General features: G+C 62.7%; 1 protein-coding gene across 1 annotated transcript in view; it reads left to right on the top strand.

Moving 5' to 3' along the window:
* The first annotated feature begins 6,923 nt into the window (after window positions 1-6,923).
* The window catches only part of EML1 (EMAP like 1), a 149,243-nt gene continuing 143,945 nt past the window's right edge, over window positions 6,924-12,221 (top strand). The window contains exon 1 of the mRNA XM_079769026.1: window positions 6,924-7,080. Within this exon, the coding sequence (XP_079625152.1) occupies window positions 7,053-7,080 (28 nt within the window). The 5' untranslated portion in view covers window positions 6,924-7,052. The remainder of the gene's footprint in view (window positions 7,081-12,221) is intronic.

Genomic DNA, 12,221 nt, shown 5'->3' with positions numbered 1-12,221 from the left:
TTGCATCCCGTGACCTCCCACCAGCTCGACAAGCCGGGTCACTGCTTGCCTCTGAGTGTTGGAAACCCAGGGCGGGAGGTGAGGTGTGTTCGACGCCACCCCAGGTCTGCTGTTATTTTCTGGGGGGTCAGGGCACCCATCCTGACCCTCCTGAGTCACTCCCTCTTACAAAAAATGGGCTTTCTGGGAGCAGAAGGTAGTTCTCAGACCTGACTGCCTGACTGCATAGACCGTCACCTGGACCAGCTGGATCAGTCTATGCAGTGGGGCCTGAAAACTTCTCTTTTAAGCCCCTCTCCCCCCCACCTTCCCCGGAGACCCCAATGTGCAGAGGGCAGGTGCCAGACTCTGGGGCCAGGCAAGATGGGTGGGATAAAGACCAAGGCCCTGCAGCTGGGCCTCCTGGGGTCCAATCCTACCCCCTCTGTCTCTGGTTATGGAGCTGGGGCCTCAGTTTCCCCATCTGTAAGGGAGAACAAATAATAGGACCCACATCCTAGGGTTGGTGGGAGCATTAAGAGCGTTCTGTGTGGATCGTGCTTAGCATAGAGCTTGTGGGTGGCAGCTTTATCACTGTCGCCTTCAAGGAAGGATTCCCTGCGTGGTCAGGCCATGCAGTTCCAAATACAGCCACACGGTGGCGCCGCGCCGCAGAGCTCCGGTTTGTGCGTCCACTGCAGGCCAAATGGGCGGTACTCCCACCCGCAGGAGGGTCCAGGGAGGGCCCGCGGCATGCAAGCTCAGTCTCCTGGAGGCTGGTCCCGGCGAGAGGGTGCAAACCCCACCTGGTGCAGGCGCAGGTGGTATGAGGTATCCACTGACCGCTAGGGTGAGGATGGGGAGATGGTCATCACTGTCCCCACTTCACAGATGGGGCCACCGAGGCCCGGAGGGTGAGGCAGCGGGTGGAGGTGGAAGGAGCCCGGTCATGCAGATGGGGGTGCGGTGATTCCCCGTCTCTTCGCTCTCACCCCTCCTGGCAATGGGCCTGGGCCTGGCGGTGGGGCTGTTGGGAAGGAGCCACTTTGGCAAGAAGAGCCCGTGGTGGAGAAACGTGCACAGAGAGTCCAGGAGGCTGCAGGCTGCCTCCTGCTGCCTGGGAGGCCGGAGTGCCCCGTGGTCCACAGAGCTGAGCAGCTTTAACGCTTAAAATGCTCTCTCTCTCTCTCTCTCTCTCTCTCTCTATATATATATATATATATATATATATATATATATATATATATAGTATTATTCAGAGAGGAAGGGAGAGGGAGAGAGGGATGGAAACATCAATGATGAGAGAGAATCATTGATCGGCTGCCTCCCGCACACCCCACATTGGGTATCTAACTCGCAACCCGGGCATGTGCCATGACCGGGAATTGAACCGTGACCTCCTGGTTCATAGGTCGACACTCAACCACTAAGCCACGCTGGCCAGGCTTTAAAAGCTCTTTGCAAAGAGTGGAAGCCACCTCCCATGCCCTCGGACCCGGGGGCCTGGAGGTTTGTGGCCCAGGCCGGGCTGGGGGCAAGGCCGAGGGAACCTTGACCTTTGTGGGCTGCGGTGAGAAGACAGGCCCAGCCTGGTCGGTGAGAGGTTCCCCCTCTTTGCGCTGGGGACCGGGACAGGAAGCGGGCTCCAGAGTCCCCTGGGAGCCCTGCTAGTCCTCGGTGGCAGCCGGTGTGGGTGGGCAGAGGATCGCAGTTCGTTAGTTGCCCGCCTGGGAAGGTTCTGGATGGGGCGTGGCCCCTGCTGTTGTCTTGACCAAAGGGGTGTGGTGTCCTTTACACGAGTCCAGAGGCAGGTGGGCCCAGCCCAGGTGGCCCACTGCAAACACAGTGTGTGTGGGGTCCTGGATGATTACGAGAGAGGACGGTCACCTGGGGGGGCCTCGGGGCAGGGAGAGAGGGGCTCAGGCCAGCGGCTCCCGCAGTGTCTCACCCCTCTGCGTGGGTGCTGCCTTCCTCTGGGCGAGAATCCCGTGTCCCCAGCAGGATCCAAAGTGGGTGTGACCCAAAGGAGGGTCTCAACAGCCTGGGGTGGGTGCCTCCCAAACCTACGTATCTGCCCGAAGCTCACCCTTGGGCTCCAGACAGCCTCCGCCATCTCCGCCTGGACGTCCCCAAATAACCCCAGCCCAGGGAGGGGCAGACGCTGGGGGTATTTGTGGCAGGAGGGCCACGACTCTGAATCAGGGAGGGGTGCCAGCCGGGGAGCCCAGGCCCTTGCTTGGCCTGGAGCTTAAACTCCCTCGGGGAGCGCGGCGTCTCCCGCACGTCCTTCTCGCTCCAGGAAACCGGGTCAGCGTGAGTGCCTGCGTGTGGCCGGCCTGGGGCCGGCTTCCCTGGAACCCGGGCCCTTTCTACGGACAAGACCGGAGAGGGGGGGCCTCGCTGTCCCCGGAGGCCCCCCCTGCTGCGAGCCCAGCAGCCTGAGGAGGAGCCTGCCACCAGCTCCATGACCCCTGGGTCGCCCCCACCCTCTCACTCGCCAGAGGACCGCAGCTCTTTGGCCCCCACCCAGCGGTGGGGTGGACCCAGGAGCCCGGAGCCCTTGCCCCAAGGGACCCAGGGGCTGCCCTCGCCCTCCCACCCAGAGCACCCAGTGCAGCCGGACGGCCCTGCGCCTCTCTGCTGGCTGGGAGCCTGGAGACTGGGGGCTCCCCAAGGCCACCAGGTTGCCACCAGCTTAGGTGCCTGGGCTGGACGGGCCCGGGGTTTGGGAAACCAGCTCCGGAGCGTGTGTGTGTGTGTGTGTGTGTGTGTGCGTGTGTGTGCGCGCGCGAGCCCATGTGTGTGCGTTTGTGAGCTTGTGCATGTGTGTGAGCCCTCTGTGCATGCGTGTATGTGAGCTTGCACATGTGAGCCCATGTGTGTGTGAGCCCCACGTGTATGTGTCCACTCATGTCCCCTGTGTCTCGTGTTTCTGTGGTCTCGGTCCGTCCCTGTGCGTCTGTCTCAGGCATGAGGCTGTGCAGGGGTCTCGGGGTCCGTGTCTGGCGTCTCCACTGCGTGTACCTGGGTGTCTGCTCTGACCCGAGCCGTGAGGAGGTGTCAGCTCTAACGTGAGGGAGTGGACAGACCCGGAAGTAGGACAAGGCCCATCGGGGCCCCATTGGGGCCCGTCCCTTGCTGTGCGTCGGGAATTCCACCCGCACTCAGGTCCAGAGAGGTTAGGCGGCCCAAGGCCACACCCCCAGGAGGCGTGGTCCAGCCACTGTAGACATCACGGTCCTTCTCTGAGTGCTGGCCACGAGGCCCAGGTGAGGAGGCTGTCCTGGGAGCAGGGGTCCCCAAGGCCCAGGGAGCAGGGGTCCCCAGCACGGGTCTCCAGGAGAGAGTACTGAGAGCCCGTCCAGCTGCACTGGGTGTTCCTGGGATGTGAGCATGTGGGACCCCTGAGACCCAGCTGGGGTGTGTATACATGTGGGGTGAGCAGGAAGTGGGGTTTCCTCCCTGACCCCACCACACTCGGACGCCCTTTCCATTTTCAGAGGCCTCCCCTGACCCTCCCGTCCGTCCTGGACCCTCTCCGCAGACTGGTGCTGCTGGCTGAGCAGTGTGGGAGCTCAGGGTGGGGTGCTGAGCAGTGTGGGAGCTCAGGGTGGGGTGTTGCTGGCTGAGCAGTGTGGGAGCTCAGGGTGGGGTGCTGAGCAGTGTGGGAGCTCAGGGTGGGATGCCGGTGGGTGCTGAGCAGTGTGGTAACTCAGGGTGGGGTGCTGAGCAGTGTGGGAACTCAGGCTGGGGTGCCAGTGGGTGCTGAGCAGTGTGGGAGCTCAGGGTGGGGTGCTGAGCAGTGTGGGAACTCAGGCTGGGGTGCCGGTGGGTGCTGAGCAGTGTGGGAGCTCAGGGTGGGGTGCTGAGCAGTGTGGGAGCTCAGGGTGGGATGCCGGTGGGTGCTGAGCAGTGTGGGAGCTCAGGCTGGGGTGCTGAGCAGTGTGGGAGCTCAGGGTGGGGTGCTGAGCAGTGTGGGAGCTCAGGGTGGGATGCCGGTGGGTGCTGAGCAGTGTGGTAACTCAGGGTGGGGTGCCGGTGGGTACTGAGCACAGGGTGCCCCGGCCAGCGGTCACCCTCCCCTGGGAAGTGGGACAACAGCTTCCCCCAGCCACTGTGACTCAGGGGGGGCTGGTCCCTGGTGTTTGGTAAATGTGCACTCTGCTCTTCCGGCACCCACCTCCCCCGCCTGTCGAGGCCCCTGGGCAGCCTGCATCTCCCACTGCTGTCCATCCGGGAGCCCCTGCCCCGCGCTGGCCCTTCTCTCCGTCTGCACCTGACCCTGGTCCTGCCTGGGCTCCGGGCTCGCCTCCAGGTGTCTGCCCGCACGATACCCCTCACCCCGGTCACTGCCCTACCTTTCCCCACGACTCCCCCAGCCTGTGAGCCTCGGGGGCCGCCATGGCCATGCCCACTGGTGCGTGGAGATGCCAGTCTCAGAGCCCACAGCAGGGACACCCACGGCTGGCTGGAGAGTCGAAGCTGCAGCATGAGCCGGCAGGGGCCTGAGGGCACGTGTGCGTGTGTACCCACCATATGTATACACATGCACATACCTGCTCCTGCACACATGCTCACATGGGAGCACCTCCCACATGCATACATGCTCTCTTGCACGCACATATACACATGCACACGGGATGGGCACACACACACACACTCCCCTACACCCGTGCACATGGGTGCACACTCATACACACTGTCATCCACACGTGCTCACTTGCACAAACTCAGACCCACACTCACACCTGTACACGCACATATGCATTCTCACATGCACACACACTTTCCCACACATGTACCCAGCCCACGCACACATGTGGACACTCATACACATTGTCGCTGGCTCACACATGCAGTGGCCCATAGATGCTGCGGTGGCCTGAGGATCACAGGAATCGAGCTGTTTTTTCCCTCCACATGTTCCTACAATAAAGAAAACAGGAAGGGACTCGGGGCCAGAGACAGGAAGAGGGCGTGGCCTGCGCGCAGGAAGCTGCCCCCGCCGTGGACACTACGGGGCCTGTGTGGGTGGGACTCAGGACAGACAGACAGACGTGGGAGATGGGAGATGGAATGCCCTCCAAGGCATCTGGGCCCTGGTGCCCCTCCTCACCACAGCCCCCGAAGTGCCACCTCTCCCATCTCCAGGTGAGAAACTGAGGCTGGGGCCAGGCCTGTCCCAGTCCCCGGGGCGGCTGGTGGAGATGGCCTTCGACCCAGGCCCATCGGACACCGCGTGCTTCCGGCTCTGGTCTGCAGCCCCTCCACCAGCGAGCCCAGGGCAGGGGCTGCAGGAGGCACCCCAAGACTGACCACAGGCCCCCGTGGCAGCACCGTGAGCTCCCCCTGCCCCGAGCCTGGCCCACGGCGGGTGCCCAGGCGCCGCTCACACATGCTCCACAGGTGGAACACACACAGAGAGGCCCACCACCTCCCCGGAGGCCACCAGCAAGGCAGGTCTGACCCGCCCTCGCCTGAACCCGCTGCAGCGTCAGGGACAGAGCGAGGGCCGGGCTGTGGGCCCTGATCCCACCGACAGAGACCAGCAGCTTCTCCCGCTAATCCCCTCAACCTGCAACCTGCCCGCAGGTGAGACTCCTCCCCACGCTGCCGGCGAGGAGGCCCCAGGTGCTCCCCTTCTCCGCCTCCTCCCCTCACACCCACCCAAGACAGAGCAGCAGGGGTTTCCCCTCATCCGCCCCCAAGAGGGGTCCCAGAAGCAGGCCTGGCCCTGAGGGGGAGGAGGGCGATTTCGGGGGGTCGAGGGAGCAGGTGGGGCTCTAGGGCTCCAGAGACAGTTTCAATCTGGCTTTGTCTTTCATTTTCTCACTTAAAATAAAACATCAGCCAGGAGGGACCCAGGCTGACCAAGAGCTTGGCGCCGAGGTCCCGGGATGCATGCGGGACTTTCGGGGCCAAAATAGCAGAAGGCCCAGGGGGACCAGGACAAGTTGGTTGCCCGAGAGGAACCCCAAAGCCATTTAATTTAACCCCACCCGATGCTTGAACTCTCTCCACTGCGTCCTCCCTTCGTGGCTGCCCAGCGCTGCTCACATACCTCCAGGGACAGGGAGCTCACTACCATACAGAACAGCAAGAGCCAGCCAAGAGGGGGACACAGCCAGGACCAGGCTCCGACCCCCGTGAGGGAAGAGTGAGCGGAGCACAGGGGACCCTGGCCCGCGTTCAGGGGCAGTCACACAAGGCTTCCCCGAGAGAGAGGGAGAGATGGGGGCGGGGACCGGGATCCCTGACCGCGGGGACGGCACAGACAAAGGCCAGGAGGCCAGGCAGCGCCTCCTAGGGACTGAACTTCTTAGCTGTTGGTCCGACAGCCGGGGTGACTGCACTCCCCCGCCCCCCGCCCCCCGTCCCAGAAGGGGGTTCCTTGGGGAACACCGTGGCCTGGCCCCCCTCCCCCCCCCTGCATCTCTCCCCAGGGCTCTGAGCAGGTCTCTGGTGCTGGCGGCATTGCTGCTGGGTGTTGGGGGGTGCCACTCCACCCCCTCACTTTTCTGAGGCTCCGGGACCCTGCGGCTCCAGCATCTGCTCCCTCCTCCAGCCACACCCCTCCCTGGGCGGAGTGGCCCTGGGTGGGTCGCTTAACCCTGCTCGGGCAGGGCACACACTCAGTGGGCGGTATCACGCGTTCTTTCTCTCCGAGGCCCATAAACTCCCCTCGCTGACCATGTGGGGACCATCCCAGGGAGGGAGCGTGCAGACATTCTGGGGTCCCCAGGGCTGGGGCTCAGGTTCTGGGGGCTGACCAGGCACCCAAGGGTGCAGTGGTTCCTCAGGCACCATTCGGAGGCTGCTGAGAGAGACCCGGGCAGGGAGGGCAGTGCCCAGATTTATCCACCAATCGCACGGGCCCCTGGCCCTGGAGCTCGCTCTTATCTGCCCAGCCCAGCCTGGGGGGGTGGCCTGGCTGGCGGGGGTGGGACGCTGCCTGGACACTGGGCGTGAGCAGGACCGGCCGGCAGCCCCAAGCCCCACCAGGTGGGTGACAGCCGGGAAGGCTCCCGAGTCCCTGCAGGCGGGCGGCTGGCTGCTGGAGCGTCTCCTGCACCATGTCGGACGGCGAGGGCCCCTCGGCCGGTGAGTGGCAGCGCTATATTTACCCACGACGGGTCCGGTGGCAGAGTCAAGGCCACGGGTCGCGGGGAGCTCTGCCCCCGCTCCCCAGGCGGCAGGCAGCTGTGGGGCTGGATCCCCTGCCTCCTGGCCTGCTGCCCGGGGGGGCCTGTGCTCCTGGAGCGGGGAGCTTGACTTTCAAAGCAAAGCTCTGCTCCCCTCCGCACCCCTGCTTCCCCGGGAGGCTGCAGCAGGAAGCCGTGTTTGCTACAAACCCCTCCGCTGCCAGCCAGGGCGCCCGGAGCTGACCCACAGTGCGGTGGGGGCCTGGGCTGTGGCTGGACTCCGGGGGTGAGGGGGTGGGCTCAGGGTGTCATGGGGCAGGCCTGGGGTGTGAGCGGGCAAATGAGTGTGTGAACGTTTATCTGAAGTGGGGATCCTACAGTTTCCGCCAATTCCCCGAAGGTCTGAGACCCATGGGAAGTTCTGAGCCCCTGGTCGGCCAGCACGGACCCCCAGGTCCTCTAGGCTGGAGATGGCTGGGGACACAGGCAGCAGAGGGGCGGTCAGACACTGGGTCTGCCCCGTGCCCTCTGTCCTGCCCCTGGTGAGGGCGATGGTGGGTCCCTGGCCAGCTGCCCCTGGCTCCTTCCCGTGCAAGGCCAAGCTGTGATGTGGTCATGTCCCTGAGCTGGCCTCGGTGGGGCTGGGCCGGGGACCGTGTAATCCCGGGGGCACACGGAGAACTCTGGAGTCGGTTCAAACCCCAGATATTTCCCTTGCAACTTGGGAACCTGGGGCAGGTGGCTTAACTGCTCTGAGCCTCGGTGTCCCCAGGGGAAGGGACAGTGATAACGGGACCTGACCACAGGAGGTGTGAGGAGTAACGGTCACATGTGGAGCGCTCCGTGGCGCCTCCGTGAAGCATCAGGTGGGGGTCTGGGCAGGAGTCCAGGGGTGCAGGGGCCTGTGGGCCCTGGTCCGGCCCCTCCAGCCGGGCCACCCTGCCTATGCCGCTGCACAGCCGTGGGTTCCTTCTTTGTCAAACCGCTGGGGAGAATCATGTGGCGCTGTCCCCGGGGGTCCGGCTGGGCTGGGGGAGTGGATGGTGTGGCCCCACCCTGAATGGTGTCTGATGGACAGTCCCAGTGCCTGGGCCTGGCTAGTCAGATTTGGAATGGGGCGTGTGTGTGTGTGTGTGTGTGTGTGTGTGTGTGTTGGGGAGGGGGACCCCGACAAGCCTAGCCTGACCTCACCCTCTGTCGCCGGGCGCCAGTGGTGCTGGCTGCCAGGAATTGTCCGCCGTGGCTGTGAAGGCTGAGGAGCCAGCATGGGTGGGGGTGGGGGGGGGGCGGGCGGGCAGACAGGCCCTTTCTGGCTGGCTCTGTCCACACCTGACATGAACCCGGAATAGCTCTTTCCCTCCACCAGGGACACGGCCCTGCTTTTAGCAGCTTGTAAAGCCACCCCGTGGACATGTGTATTTCAGGAAGGCCAGGATAATATTTAGCCCGCCGGGGCTATGGAATGAGCCCTGAGCGTGTGTGTGTGTGTGTGTGTGTGTGTGTGTGTGTGTGTGTGTGTGTGTGTCTGATTGTGCCTGTGTGTCTAGGAGGCTGGGGGGAGACGGCCTTCATGCCCCTTCACGGTTTAGAAGAGGGCCACCTGGGTTGGGGGCCTGCGGGCACCATCCTGGCTCTGCCCACCCTGGCTGAGCGGGTGGCTGCCCGCCTGTGAGATGCCGTGTGATGGCCTCTGGTCTCTGCTGAGGGGGCTTGTGATAGGACCTGGTTGGTAGACGTGAAGACAGCGCCCGGGTACAAGGCTGTGTGTGTGGGGGGGTCTCCTACAGGGACCCCGCAGAAGCCAGAGGGCCCAGGAGGCTGCTGTGACATATTTGTACCTATTTTCAGGAACCCATCCCCGAGCCTGTGTCAACAGCCGCAACATTCTCAGCTCTCCACCGGCTGCCTGAGTGACCTTGGCGGCTTACTCAAGGGCACCGTGCCTCAGTTTCCTCATCTGTTAGTGGGGACAATAATGGGACATGAGCTCCTCAAGTCCCAGGGAGGATTAAGTGGCCGAAAGCATGTAAAGCTCTTAAAGTAACGCCGGGCTCTCTGTAAGCGGTTGTAGATGCCATTGTTCAACCAGCGAGTGAGGCGCGGTCGCCGCGCAAATGCCGGGAGCGGATCGTCTGCTGCGTCCCGTGTCCTGGCCATGTTGGACACAGCGTTCAGTCCCCAGAGGGGGCATGGCGTGAACCCCACGGTACAGCCAGGGAAACTGAAGCTCGGAGAGGCAAACACGTCACCCAGCTGGCGAACGGCAAGGCTGGGATTCGAACCCAGCCCCGCAGACCCTGTTTGTGCTGAACTCAGATTCGGTGCTCCTTCTGGGGGGCTGGGGGGGGCGCCCTGCTCCCACCCAAGGGGGCTGGTGGTCTCAGAGGCCTATTTGGCCCTCAGGCCTCCTCATTTCAGAGATGGTAGCTCGACATTGTCTCCCACGAACATGGAGCCTATCACAAAATGTGGGGGGGAAAGGACACAAAGAGCGTGGCACCGTGTTAGGGCGTCGGGAGCACCCCACAGAGCAGGACCCGGTCGGCGGTCGGCTCCAGGATGTGTGGCCCCAGGCTGGGCCCGGAGCCTGCAGGCTAAGGTTAGCGGAGTCAGCGTCGTATTTATAGCAGACACTCAGCTGCACCCACACCTGCCAGCCCGCACACACGGCCAGGGAAGGTGCTGCCCTTACAGTCGCCCCGATTCCGGCCTGGCTCTGCCCCTCAGGGAGGTGGGGCGTCGCCGGGCCACTCCCCCACCGAGGCCCGGTTTCCTCGTCGGCAGGATGGGGCCCTGGCAGTCCCTCGCTGGGCCTGGGGACAGTGTCTGACTTGTCACTGCCTGGATCGTGGGGCCGGAAGTGCTGGCTCCACGCACCCTGGGTCTGCCGATGGCCTTTTCCTGCCTCTGACCGTGTGACCCACCCGCCCCCCTGTCGGCAGAAGTCCAGCCTCCGGGCTGTCAGTTCCCTGGTGTTTGGGACAGTTTCCAGCAAAGCAGCGTCACAGTTCCCAGCACCCAAGAGCAGCACTGTGCCCTCAGCAGGTCCACCGGAGCCCAGGGTTCGAGTCCCTGGCTCTGTGGCTTTGGACAAGTCACCCAACCTCTCTGAGCTTCCGCTGGGGGGGGGGCACTGGCCCTAGAATGGACACCCCTAACTCGAGCACATGCTCAGCCAGCAGAGCGACCCTCTCTCTCCTCCTGTCACCTCCCGCCAGCCCCCGCTCTGGGCACCAGTCACCCCGTTTGTACAGTGGGGAGTGGCTGCCTTTGCCAGTGTTCCCAGCGCCTGGAGGGGTTCCAATGACTCGGGTGGGGGGGGGGGGGACTAAGAGCTCTCTGGAGACCCCAAACGGCCCCCGTACTTGGCTCTCGCGGCCCCTCCCTCGGCCTGTGTGCAGGAGGTTGTTCTCCTCTCTGGTTCCTGATGACCCGGGAGATGAAGGCAAAGCCTTTGGTTATTTGGGCCGCACTTGGCGAGGAAGGATCTCTCCCAGGAGAGGCGGGCGTGGCCCCTGGGCTCAGCATCTTTCCAGGTTGCTCCCCTCATGCTGGTGAGGGCTGCCCCCTTTCTAGGCAGGACATCGGGTTCCAGTTCCATGTCTTGGGCAGTCGGGAGCCAGGGTAGACTCTGGGGCCAGGGAAATACCTGGATTGCTTCCGTGTTGGGGGTGGAGGGGCTGGAGAGAGAATCTGGAGGCCGAGAGGCCTAGGAGGAGGCTGGGGAGATGCTCCTGAGGAGAGCTGAAGGGAGGGGAAGAATGGGGGATTGGGAAAGCGCAGGGGTGGGGGGCGGGGCGGCTGGGGCCTGATGCGGTCTCCCCCGTTAGGAAGGTTAGAGGACAGGCTGCTCAGAGACCCGGGGGTCACCGTAAAGCACACTGCAGCGGATGGAGGATGGCCCCCCGGGCCGGGCGGACCCGTCCCCCACGTGGGACACAGGCAGGTCCTTCTCTCTGACCGTTAGTCATTTCGTTTGTTGAGTGAAGGTGACACCATGACCTTGGGGAGTGTCCTGGGGATTAGATGAGATGACACCTTCACAATATCTGTGAACAGTGGGCCAGGGGCAGGGGTGGGTGGTAGCCAGCAGGTGACCTTGGACATGAACCTTTAAGCTGGTTGCACAGGTGTGTTGATGACAAGAAGGACTTAACCTGAGCCGCATTCAATGACCTTGCACACGAGGCTGGGGGTGGGGGTGGGGTGGGGAAGGGCAGATGTGGGAGCCTCTAGATCAGTGGTTCTCAACCTTTCTAATGCCGCGACCCTTTAATACAGTTCCTCATGTTGTGGTGACCCCCAACCATAAAATTATTTTCGTTGCTACTTCCTAACTGTAGTTTTGCTACTGTTATGAATCGTAATGTAAATATCTGTGTTTTCCGTATTATAAATATATGTGTTTAGGCGACCCTGCTAGCGGTTCTCAACCTGTGGGTCGCGACCCATAGGTTGAGAACCGCTGCTGTAGAGCCTACGGAGCTTTAGGGCAATTAATAGGTATTGCTTCCCTTGGTTACGCTTTTCCTCTGGTGTCCTGACCAAATCTCTCAGAAATTTATTTTTGTGCTTTTAAATGTGAATTCGAGTCTGCGGGAGAGAGATGTTTTGAAAAATCTGCCTTGTTGAACCCTACAGGCAAGTACATGGCTGGGGTCCTCAAACTTTTTAAACAGGGGGCCAGTTCACTGTCCCTCAGACCATTGGAGGGCAGGACTATAGTTTAAAAAAAAAACTATGAACAAATTCCTATGCACACTGCACAAATCTTATTTTGAAGTAAAAAAACAAAACGGCAAAAACACCCGCATGTGGCCCGCGGGCCGTAGTTTGAGGACGCCTGGCTTAAAGCAACAGAGGACTGCCCTGCAGGCTGGACCCTCTCAGGGCAGCTCCCCTACCCAGTGGCTCAGCCCGATGCCCCCGTGTGCCCCACGCGTGCCCGGGCTGAGGCAGAAGAGGCAGGCGGAGATGCCACACTGGCAACTCAATGTTCACGCCAGGAAGTGACTGATCTTGGTGCTACCGGCATTTCATTGGCTCAGGCAGTCACCTGGCCACACCTCAGGGCCGGAGGGCGGAGTACAGCCCTCCATC

Source organism: Cnephaeus nilssonii (assembly GCF_951640355.1).
Source record: "Cnephaeus nilssonii genome assembly, chromosome: 4".
In the NCBI taxonomy this organism is placed as follows: domain Eukaryota; kingdom Metazoa; phylum Chordata; class Mammalia; order Chiroptera; family Vespertilionidae; genus Cnephaeus; species Cnephaeus nilssonii.
This window is presented reverse-complemented; position numbering and strand designations above follow the sequence as displayed.